The sequence below is a fragment of the Scyliorhinus canicula genome, chromosome 12 (assembly GCF_902713615.1).
Source record: "Scyliorhinus canicula chromosome 12, sScyCan1.1, whole genome shotgun sequence".
NCBI classification, from domain to species: domain Eukaryota; kingdom Metazoa; phylum Chordata; class Chondrichthyes; order Carcharhiniformes; family Scyliorhinidae; genus Scyliorhinus; species Scyliorhinus canicula.
Genome location: NC_052157.1, coordinates 113,768,633 through 113,781,166, shown reverse-complemented (window position 1 = coordinate 113,781,166; position 12,534 = coordinate 113,768,633). Strand labels below are relative to the sequence as shown.

At 44.9% G+C, this 12,534-nt stretch overlaps 1 protein-coding gene across 7 annotated transcripts in view; it reads right to left on the bottom strand.

Moving 5' to 3' along the window:
- Positions 1 to 12,534, bottom strand: part of hip1 (huntingtin interacting protein 1) — a 308,710-nt gene that overhangs the window by 18,274 nt on the left and 277,902 nt on the right. For all 7 annotated transcript variants that reach the window (XM_038813806.1, XM_038813808.1, XM_038813807.1 and 4 more), the window contains 3 exons: positions 10,481 to 10,567; positions 1,526 to 1,633; positions 294 to 430 (listed from right to left, as the gene is read on the bottom strand). In XM_038813806.1, coding sequence (XP_038669734.1) covers positions 294 to 430; positions 1,526 to 1,633; positions 10,481 to 10,567 — 332 coding nt within the window. The remainder of the gene's footprint in view (positions 1 to 293; positions 431 to 1,525; positions 1,634 to 10,480; positions 10,568 to 12,534) is intronic.

Genomic DNA, 12,534 nt, shown 5'->3' with positions numbered 1-12,534 from the left:
GGGGGAAGACAGGAATTGAAAACAGGAAAGTTGGAAACACTCAGCAGGCCAAGCAGCATCCGTGGAGACAGAAACATTTCAGATCAGTGTCTGCAGATGCTGCCTGGCCTGCCGAGTAATTTCCAGAACTTTCCGTTCTTTTTCCGGATTTCTCCGCAGTATTTTACTTTTGCACTTTGTGGGGTAATTGATGACACTAGCAAACCAAGGAGGCAGCTTGATGTTAAGCTACATTCTCAAGACTATCCAACATTTTTCTTTCCAAATTTAAGAAACAGCTGTCAGCCTCTCACCTCCCCAATCGCGTTTATCTGGTTCAGACCTTCTCTCACTTTAGTGCAATCTGCAATGCTCAAAGTTGTAGTGTCCTTCAAACTGGAGAAGTAGGAAAGTACTTCACTCCCACACTGCTTACACGCTTCCAACAGACCTAGCAAATAGAAAACAGAACCCACATAAGGTACGGACAGAATAATATAGCTGTGGAACAAGAATTACAATAACTTGCTGACAGGGGCTTTATGGGCAAGAAAGAAGAGGGGGTTGGGTGGCGGGGGGGGGGGGAACAAAGAAAGAAAAAGTTGTGGGCAAGAAGAATGTGACAAAATAAGAATGAGAAGAGTAGTTAAATGCACCATCTCTAGCTACTGCTGGTTTAGCTCATATCAATCAATGTGGTACAGCAAGAAAAAGTCCCATTCCAATCTGAGGCTGACCAGTTGGATTGAGCAGACACTCTTATGTTGGGGATGATGAGCTCCCAGAAGTGATAAGGTTGGTTCCTGACATGGAGCCTCTCAGCCCACACCACCATGCTTTGCTTTGGACAGAATGGCCTGCATCATCACCACTAATGTAACACAATTATCTGAACCAGATAAACCAGCAAAACCACATTGAAAATGGTCACGTCATTCTATTAACAGGAGGCACGGTGGTGCAGTGGCTAGCACTGTTGCCTCACTGCGCCGACTACCAACGCTCCGGGTCACATCCGTGTGGAGTTTGTACATTCGTCCCTTGTCTGCATGGGTCTCACCCCCACAACTGAAAGATGTGCAGGGTAGATGGATTGGCCATGCTAAATTGCCCCTTGATTGGAAAAAAAATGAATTGGGTACTTTAAATTTTTTTTTTAAGTAATTCTATTAACAAGCTTTTAAAAGGGGGGTAGAAAGTATAAAATGATGAAATACAGTGACATAGCTACACATTTCAGACAAACTATTCTTTTGTAAATTAGATTGTGATTGAGGTATTAGGATTTTTCATGGGCACCCAACACTCACATTGAGAACGCTGTACCTCCTCAGTGGCATGAGCTCAAGATCCAGGTTGGCAGATTGCTTCTTATAAGTATATTTTAATCTGTCGCATTGCTTAAGAAATCGCGGGCCCAAGCTTTAGTAGAGTTCAGTGTGGGTGAGCACTTGTGTGCATATACGTGCAGCACATGAGCGAGAGAGAAAGAGAATAAGGTTTTAGGTCAACACACATGTTAAAGCAGATTGAGAATATTACTTACGATCTGCCTGTTCCATTGGCACCATATGGGAGGTGGCACTGCCCTGAACAATGGTGTCTCCCATCAAATGGGTAAAGAGGGTGACTGACTGCAGAAGGTTGCTGGCATCTAGAAAGTTAATTGAAAAAAGACTTAAAATATTGAAAACGAAGTACAGTGCCAACCCACAGCAGCTATCTCAACAGACCCCAAATAGCTCCACTTCTTTACAGACTATTTTATACCACCCTTCCTCTCAGAAAGGTACCGACTCCTACTGGCAAACAGTTAATAATAATCATAATATTGATATTTATTATTGTCACAAGTAGGCTTACATTAACACTGCAATGAAGTTACTGTGAAAATCCCCTAGTCGCCATACTACGGCGCCTGTTCGGGTGCACAGAGGGAGAATTCAGAATGTCCAATTCACCTAATAAGCACATCTTTCGGACTTGTGGGAGGAAACTGGAGCACCTGGAGGAATCCCACGAAGAGACGGGGAGAACGTGCAGACTCCGCACAGTGACCCAAGCCAGGAATCGAACCCGGGCCCCTGGTGCTGTTAAGCAACAGTGCCAACCACTGTGCTACAATGACACCCTATGGAGGTGCCAGCCACTCTCCAGAACCCGTGCCAATGATGTGCTGTTGTGTGCCTGAGATTTATTCATCCGTAGTGGAAACTCACAGTCAAGTTTGATCCTGTCCTCACCTGATACTTGTGCGCGTGCGCTTTCTAGTAAGAATCATACTATAATACTCAAGAGTAGTAACAATGAACTCATTTTTCTCTCCCGTCCTATTTTTGATCTGTGTTTGACACAATAAATATATACCTCTCAGGCACAATGATCTAACAACTGTCACTTAAAATGGAGTCAATAGCCAGGTGGAACTGTGGGATATGCTAACTGGCTAAGAATTGGAAATGCTGACTTCGGTGGCGGCAATGTGCTAAGCGGACACATATCAGGTGGCTCTCCTCCCAGTTGGACCTAACACAGTGAATCTATTTGAGATTTTGGCCCTAAAAGCCCCCCAAACACAAAAGGCATCAACAGTGCAAGAAGGAAAGAAGATGCTAGCAAACAGCAGCTCGAGGGGACGGTGAGAAGGCAGAGGCAGATGCGGAGGAAAGGGGCAGGAGCAACGTGCGGACCGACCAGCGGCCCCACGAGGCGAGTTGGAGGCCCAGGCAAACCAGGAGGGGGAAAGATCGCCGACCCGAACGGCAGAGCAGGAGCGGACAACAACATCCCCCCTACACAAGGGGATGGATGGAGGAACGTTTTTAAAAAAGAAACTGACCGCTATGAAGGAAGTGATTAAGATGCAGATCCGGGTGGTGGTGAAGGAGGTGGTGACGGAAGCGATAGCCACCCTTCAACGCACGATGGACAGAAGGTGGAGACCCAGGAGAAGACAATCCTGGACCTTGAGAAGGCATCAACGGATCAAAGTGACAGGATCGTGACCCTGGAGGCTGAGGTGAAGAGGTTGGTGGCGGCTCAGGGAACTTAAAAGGAAAGGTCGAGGACCAGGGGAATAGGTCCAGGCAGCAAAACGTCCGCATCGTGGGTCTGCCAGAGGGGATTGAGGGAAGGGACCCAATGGGCTACATCATCCAAATGCGGGGCAATCTAGTCGGGAGAGAAGGCTTTCCAAACCCCCCAGAGAAGGACAGGGCACACAGGTCGCTCTGGCCTAAACCTAACACTGGGGAGCAGCCGAGAGCAATAATAGCAAAATTACACGAATTCCAGGACCGGGAAAAAATCTTGAGGTGGGCTCGACAGACGACGATGTGCTCGTGGGAGGGACACAGAATCAGGGTCTATAGACATTGGGGCAGACCTGGCTAAAACAAGGGCCGAATTCAATAGAGTGAAATCGGCACTTTACAAAAAATGGGTGCGATTCGGCATGCAATTCCCGGCCAGACTCTGGGTAACGTACCAGGGAAAGGAACATTACTTCGGCACCCCGGCGGATGCTGACGAGTTTGTAAAAAACGAACAACTTGGAGGAAGAACAGACACGGCAGCGGTGAAGGCGGCAGGGACAGATGAAGGAAGGGAATGAGAATGGATGGCGGCGGATTGTTATCGGGCAACTTAAGGGAAGGAAAAGACAAACCTTTCTGTATTGTACAGTGAATGAACGCGGCCAGCAATGTCCATAATTGTTCATAATTTTTTTAAATGCCAATGAAAAGATTTTTTAAAAAAGAATTGGAAATGCCAGTGAAAAGGAGGTGCTTTCATCGGCTAGAGAAGCAGATGCAACCAATGCCACAGGTTAGAGATTTTCCAGAAGGAAAGGCGAATGTGCAACTCCCCAACTGACAACAGAACACCAGTTATCTATACTGAAAAACAGAGGGGTTGGAGAGAGTGAATTACCACGCGGCATATCCAGGTTTTTGCAGCTGTCAACAAGCTGAGCTTTGCAGTGGCACTAACATCTGAGATATTTCTCACAAAAATTAGAGTGAATTTTTCTGACTCATGTTTGGATTACATTAACATAGGATAGTGAGTGGTAGATAATTCAAGGACCTGGATTAGTAACTTGGGAGACACATGATCAAATCCACCATGGCAGCTTGGAACTTAAATTCAGCTCATTAAACAAATTATGAATAACCACCTGGTATGTGTAATGTGACCATGTAACTACTGGACTGTCATGAATATCCAATTGGCTCATTAATATCCTTTGGGGAAGGAAATCTGCCATCCATACCCAGTCTGGACCGAAAGTAACCTAGTTAACTCTTAGATGCCCTCTGAAATAGGCCAGCAAGCAACTCAATGGCCTCAAGGGCAATTAGACCAGGGTAATAAATACTACTCAGCTCAGCGATACCCACAGTTGCTGAATGGAATGAAGGCGATTTCTTGAAAAATCAAGACCAGGAATTTTAGAATTGCAAAGAGTCGATGGTGAATGCATTCCCGGGGCAGCATGATGGTGCAGTGGTTAGCACTGCGGCCTGACGGCACCGAGGACCCGGGTTCGATACTGGCCCCCTTTCCGTGTGGACTTTGCACATTCTCCCCGTGTCTGTGTGGGATGGCCACGCTAAATTGCCTTTTAATTGGAAGAAAAAGATGAATTGGGCACTTTAAATTTATAAAATAAAAAGTGAATGCCCTGCAGCCATCTACACTCAGAGTGTTAATTGAGTGAGGTTGGATTTCTGCCACTCACAGGAGAGGTAGTCCCACCTCAGAAAATTACTGTTCAATCAAATTGGCTGGTAACATTCTAATCCCAGCAGCACCACAAAATGCAGCGGATAGGACTGGGGCCCCAAGCAGTGCCCAGAGACCCAGCAGTCCAGGCCTAGGGGTCTCAGAACAGTGAGGCCTGAGCAGATCAACGTGTTGGTAGAAAGGGATGGGGAGGAAGGTTCTGCAGGGGCCAAAGCTTTGGGGAGGGTGGGGCATCCAATGTACATAAGAGGCAATTGATGGAGTATCCCCCCCCTCCCCTCTTCAATCCCATCCCATCTGTTACAGGAGAAGAGCAATTACAGAAACACTGCTCTGCCAGGAAAACACAAGAGTGCCATCTCAATGTGGAAGCTTTCCTGTAACTGGGGAAGGAAAGATTTTTGCCGGTGAGCCCAGGAACAAATGCATATGGTGAATTTCCCCTAGGGATGAGGATTCAAGTGAAACAGACAGCACCTCCACAGAAAGTGACTAATCACCTCAGCACCCCAGAGGGAGGTGAACAATCTGTTCAATTACACATATCAGACTCTATCTAATCCAATAAGACTATGTTAATGTCTGAGCTATTGAAGATGTCTCATCCAAATACATCGCACCAGTTTACATCACTCTTAACTATATACAGCAAACCCGTTTGGTGCTCATTTACTCTGGTCCCACAGTATTCACACAACAGTTAATCCCAACTGCTAATTATTTGTGCGCGCTAGTTTGGTCTATTTATGATCCCAAAGTTAATAAACAATTGTCACGTGCATGCCTTGTCTGACTCTTTTAAATAATTTTGCAACTTTTTGTACAATTGTTCAGAGTTTGTGGATCTTCTAGTTGAAGGTTGGCACGGTAAACCCAAATTCAATCCAATCCCTCCCTGTACCTTAAAAGGCAACGTAGTGTGGCGGTTAGGGGACTTTCACAGTAGCAGTGTTAAGTAAGCATGCTTGTGACACTAATAAAGATTATTACTATTGAGAGCAATGTGGGCATTATTCACTCCCAAGTGTCGACTGGGTGACAATCGCTCCCTTGCAGAGGAATTATTGTGAAGGGGATTCAAGCTTTACCCTTTTCTTGTCAAATATTTGTTGGGATACCCATCCTAGAGTGCTCACAACCTGTGTAGTACAGAGTATTATATAACAAATGCACACAAGGATATTCTCCCAATGCAATAATGACAAATGCTAGTCCCTCACCACTGAATTTGCTCGTCTCACAGCCAGCTTCAGGCTGAACCAGACTATTCACAGCCTCGACTTCCCTTCTGACCTCAAGCTGTGCTCTGACCTCACAGCTACTCCATCACCAAAATCACCTGAATTAGTCTCCATAACACTGCCCAACTCTGCCCTGCTTTAGTTTATCTGCTGCTGAATCATTCACTCTTGCTTTTATTATCAGCAGATCTGGCAATTCATTTTCTATTCTCATTGGATTCTCCACCCTTTGTAAATTTGAGATCATTACCCACTCTGCTGCCCCTATCCTAACTTGCACCAAGTTCCGTTCAGCCATCACCACTGACTCCCAATTCACCAGCATCTGAAATTTAAAATCCTCCCCCTCTTATTCAAACCTCTCTACGCCCTTTCCTCTCCCAATTCTTGCAAACGTGTCCAGTCCTGGAACACAAGAAACAGGAGCAGGAATGGACTACATGGCCCATTGAGCCTGCTCTGCCATTCAGTACAATCTTGGCTGATCTCCATTTTCCTGCCTGCTCCCCAGATCCCCTCATTTCCTTGAAACCCCAAAGATCCGTTTCTCCCAACCTTACATTCTTTCGATGATGGAGCGTCCGTAATCCGCCAGGATAGAGAACTGCAAAGGTTCAAAACCCTTTGCGTGAAGTCATTTCTCCTCATCTCAAACTTAAATAATCAACCCCTTTGCCTTTATGTTTTATATTCCCCAGCCAGTGGAAACAAATATCCATCCCCATTAAGACTATTCAGAATCCTGGGTATTTCATTCTTCTAAACTCAGAGAATAGAAGCCTGATAGGCTCAACCTCTCATCATAGGACAACCCTCTTATCCCAAGGTCCAATTTAGTGAACCTTGACTGTATTGTCTCCAAAGCAAACACACCCTTTCCCGAATGTGAAAGCCAAAAGGGCACACAGAACTCCAGAAGGTAACCCGCCACCATCTTGGTGCTAATCCAATTCTGGCCTCCTGTGGGTCTGCCACCTCCTTCACCCAGTCGAAACAAGCCCAGTCTGCCCAATCCTCGCAAGACAACCTGCTCATTGCAGGTATCAAACTAGTAAACCCCCTTCTGAACCAAATCTAATGCATTTACATCTTTCCTTTAATAAGGAGATCAAAACTCCGCATTGTATTTAAGATGTGGTCTCACCAATGTCCTATGCAACTGAAGCATAACATCTTTACTTTGTTCAATTCCTCTCATAATAAATGGATTGCATTTCATTAGCCTTACGTGCTGCATCCATACAATCAATCATGGATGGCAGGTCCTCAGTTAGACTTTTTCTTTATAGTCGGAATGTATTATTCGGAGTACTCTAAAATATCCCCTTAAATTTCTGCCACCGTTTCTCTGTTGATTTATCCCCTAGTCTAGGACCCCAGTTCACTTCAGCTACCTCAGCTTTCATCCCCAGAGTTGCCCTTACTCAAGTTTAAAATACTAATCTTAGACACACACTCCTCCCTTTCAAACTGAGTGTAAAGTTTCACCATATTGTGGTTGCTGCTACCTTTACTCGGAGGTCATTAATTAATCCCGCCACATTACACAATATCAAGTCGAATATAACCTACTCTCTGGTTAGTTCTGGTTAAAATGTGCTGCTCTAAGAAACTATCTCAAAAGCATTCTATGAACTCCTCACTGCCAATCTGATTTTTCCAGTATGAAGATTAAAATCACCCATAATTACTGCCAGCCCTTTATCACACACACCCAATGTTTCTTCTTGTATACTTTGCCTTACATTATGGTTCAGAGGCCTATAAACCACACTCACTCGTGATTTCTTTTCCCTACTATTCCTCATCTCTACCCAAATCAATTCCTGATCTCTTGAACCAACTATTGAACCAATGCCAAGCTTGATTAGCAGCACAACCTCTCCACCTTTACCTAGCTTCCCAATCTTCTTGAATGTCATACACCCTTCAGTATTCAGTACCCAATCCTGGTCATTCTGAAGCCATATCTCTGTAATGGCTATCTGCCCATAATTATTTACTTCAATGAGCACTGTCAATTTATTTACTTTGTTATGAAGGCTATGTGTAGTCAGGTATTGAGCCTTTAGTTTTATCTTTTGGTTATCTTTGTGACATCTTAGGTGGCATGGTGGCGCAATGCACTGCTGCCTACGGCACTGAGGACGCGGGTTCGATCCCGGCCCAGGGTCACTGTCTGTGTGGAATTTGCACATTATCTCAGTGTCTGCGTGGGTTTCACCCCCACAACCCAAAGATGTGCACAGTTGGTGGATTGGCCACGCTAAATTGTCCCTTAATTGAAAAAAAAAATAATTGGTTACATTAAATTTTTTTTTTAAATCTTTGTGACATCGTGTTTGTGTACTCTTAGGTTTTTCCCTCTGTCCCCGACCCTCTTTTCCCAAATTATTATTTTGCTCCCTACTCTTTGATAAACTGCATCTTTTCATATTTGATCCCTTGTCCCACTATTCAGTTTAAAACCCTCTCTACTTCCCCAGTTATGCAGCTCGCAGAAGCATTGGTCCCAGCATAGTTACAGGTGTAGACTGTCCCAACAGTATAAGCTCACACTTTCCCCAGCACCGAAGCCAGTGCCCCACCAAAACCCATTTCTCCCACACCAGTCTTTGAGCCACATTCATCTCTCAGATGGACCCTCTGTCAATTTGCACACAGCTCAGATAATAAACCAGAGATTATAAGTTTGGAGGTTCAGCTTTTTAAATTTAGTGTCTAGTTCCTTAAATTCTCCATGCAGAACCTCTTTCCTCATTCTACCTATTTCATTGGTACCTACATGGACCAGGGCAACTGGATCTTTCCCTCTTACTGCACGTTCCTTTCACGTCCTGAGCAGTAGAACCAGGCAGGCAAGGACTCGGGACTCTTGCTGCAGAGAAGTGTCAATCCCCCTAATTATGCTACCACTAGCACTGCATTCCTTTTTGCTCCTACCCACTTGAATGGTTTCCTGTACCACCGTGTCACGGACACTTTTACGTAGACTGTCTTTTAATTCAAATTTATTAACTGAATTTAAATTCCACCAGCTGCCGTGTGGAATCCTCAGAGCCTTACATGAAAATACAGAATCCCTGTAGTGCAGAAGTAGGCCATTTGACCCATCAAGCCTCCACAAACCCTCCGAAAGAGCATCCTACCCATGTCCACTTTCCTGCCTTAACACTGCAACCCCATCTAACCTGCACATCTACGGGGCAATTTAGCATGGTCAATCCACCTAACCTGCACATCTTTGGACTGTGGGAGGAAACCGAAGCACCCAGAGGAAACCCACGCAGACACGGGGAGAACGTGCAAATTCCACAAGGCTGGAATCAAGGCTGACATAAGCCTGGAACTCTGGATTGCTAATCCAATAACATTGCCATTGCCCGTCTTACTTTTCTACATCGTCTGCAGTGTGGTCTCAGAGCTGGTGCTGAGCCTGTAATGTCAGGTGCCATGTCTGATAGTTGGCTCAGAGATATGAGCTTCTTTACTGCAAGGTGGAAAACTTATGTGGGAGTAGTGGGGGAAAGATGAAATAATGTGCCACACATTGGCCATAATGCGTATTGGACGTCCTGTTTTTGTAAAAGGTTCTACATAAATGTTTTTCTGTCAGGAAACTGGGCACTGGCCTACATGATTCAGCAGCCAACTGCATATTGATGAATGGTAGCCTTTCCTGCTAATTATTTTTGGCTGGCCTAATGGTTACATGCATTCCAGCCAGGCCACCCATCACAGTTGTGGGAAGCTAGCTGCTGCAGAAAAGCTCACTGTTCTTTCAGGTTGATTGATGACATCTTTAGGGAATCTTGTGTATATGGCCCTAGTAAAAGGAGCATTAGTGACCTGCTTCATGGACTAATGCTAGTAACATCACATATTTCAGCCTGGAAAGAGCCCGAGGTGAGGCAGTTAAGGGCAATGGAGAATTTCACTGCCACATGCAATGCGTGACCACCTGACAGCAAGCTGTAGATCTTGTTGGACGAGGCTGCACAGATCTGTGACATGCTGGCTGGAGTAAAGGCTGCTCCTCATACATTGTTCCCGAGTCAATTTCAGCTCAGTGCTCACTGGACTCTCAGGAGTAGCATCCTACCCCCACCATCCCACTGCTGCTCCTCTTCTTGTAACTCTTCTTCCTGCAACCAAACTGGTGCCTAGGCTGGCAGCCACCTTGTGCCCTGTGACTCTACACCCTTGGCAAGCAGATTAAAAATTCAAGAAAGTAAAATCCCAGTGAACAACCAAACATCACAACCGTGAAGTGATAGCAATGATCCGACTTAATGCACACAAATGTCCTCTTCAATATCTCTTCTAATTGCAGTGATGGGCAACCTAGAATGGATCCTGCTGATAAAATAGGACCCGTTTGAGGTTCCCGTCTGCTTCAGTCAAAGGGAATTAAAAGCAATCCTTGAACGCCTCAACAAGGTGACTTCTCACACAAAGTTGCAATTTGTTTTGTTTGTCATACAGTTATACAAGTACTTCTGGAATCCTACCTGATCTGTCAGACAGGTACTTTGTGTGTCCTTCCTGTAGTCTGTTGAGGGAATCCAGCGCAGCCTGACCTCTTGTGATAAGATAATCTGCAGGAAGCAATTGATTGCAGTAAGGGCCACGGTAGTTTATAGGTTTCTCTCACTAAGTTAAGCCAAGCTACATCAACCATATTATGCATGGCATCAATAATGTGTTGTCTAGGCATAGTGACGAGCTGGGCATGATCGCTTGTAATTTTCTGCAAATGGCACAACCTTTGGAGATCCAGGGTCATTTTCCAAGCTTAGGTTCTTGGTGTGCACCCTCACAGAATGGGAGAGTATTATCTCCATCCTGTTATAATCCCATCTCCAACTCACACTCGTGTCCAGCAAAGTACCATGCCAGGAAAACTGTCGCAAACTGACCCTTTGACTGCGCTCTCTGACCTTTACCAAAGTCACAAGAGTTCATTTCCAGGAGACATGCAGAATAGCTTTCCTGCTTCCATCTGTTCCGATGAGCAAGAGCTGGGCATCCCAACAGTGATACAATTAAAAGCAGCAACATGCAGTTACAGTTTTATGTTGTTCATGTTCCAAATGGATAAAGTTCACCTCTCGCTGTTCTCTGATGTTCCAGTTCAATGTCTGGTGCTACCGTAGGATTTTATCTACTGCTAACCAATTAGCTGAATCTTCAAAATTAATTTGTCTATCACATAATAACTAGGAGCAGGAGTAGACAATTTAGCCCCTCAATCCGCTCTGCCTTTCAATGCAATCATGGTTGATCTCCTCTTGGACTAGCCAGTCTGCCACAGGTAGCCAATTGGATACAAAATTGGCTTGGCGACCGAAACCAAAGGGTGGTTGAGGAGGATTGTTTTCCAAACTGGAGGACTGTGACCAGCGGTGTGCCTCAGGGATCGGTACTGGGTACACTGTTATTTGTTTTATATATATAAAATAAATAAATGATTTGGATGAGAATGTAGGAAGCATGGTTAATAAGTTTGCAGATGACAACAAGATTGGTGGCATAGTGAATAGTGAAGGTTATACAAGACTGCAACAGGATCTTGACCAATTGAGCCAGTGGGCCGATGAATGACAAATGGAGTTTAATTTGGATAAATGTGAAGTGATGCATTTTGGTAGATCAAATCAGGGCAGGACCTACTCAGTTAATGGTAGGGAGTTGGGAGAGTTACAGAACAAAGAGATCTAGGGGTCCAGGTTCATAGCTCTTTGAAGGTGGAGTCGCAGGTAGACAGGGCGTGAAGAAGACATTCAGCATGCTAGGTTTTATTGGTCAGAATATTGAATACAGGAGTTGGGACATCTTGTTGAAGTTGTACAAGACATTGGTAAAACCACACATGGAATACTGTGTTCAGTTCTGGTCACCCTATTAAAGGAAGGATATTGTTAAACTAGAAAGAGTGCAGAAAAGATTTACGAGGTTGCTACCAGGACTTGATGACCTGAGTTATAATGAGAGGCTGGGACTTTTTTCCCTGGAGTGTAGAAGGTTTAGGGGTGATCTTACAGAGGTGTATAAAATAATGAGGAGCATAGATAAGGTAGACAGTCAACATCTTTTCCCAAAGGTAGAGGACTCTAGAACGAGACGGCATAGGTTTAAGGTGAGAGGGGAGAGATACAAAAGAGACCAGAGGCAGTGGTAGAGGCGGGTACAATTTCTTTCCTTTAAAAAACAGTTGTACAGTTACATGGGCAGGGTGGGTATAGAGGGAAAGGGGCCATATGCGGGCACGTGGAACTAGATTAGTGTAGAAACTGGGCAGCATGGACAAGCTGGGCTGAAGGGCCTGTTTCCATGCTGTAAACATCTATGACACTAGGTCTTTGGTCTGTGCCACCACACCTGGATGTTCCAGCACAGAGCTTCACCCAATTCTTAAAGTTGTCTGAGCAAGTCACAAGGAGAGACACTTGCCCATGAAAGATCAGAAGCTTTCATTGCCTCTGTCCTGACTGCCCATCTCTCAACTACCAACAGGATGAAAGGGTGAGTTCAGATTCATGCTTTCCATGGAACAGGAGTTAAC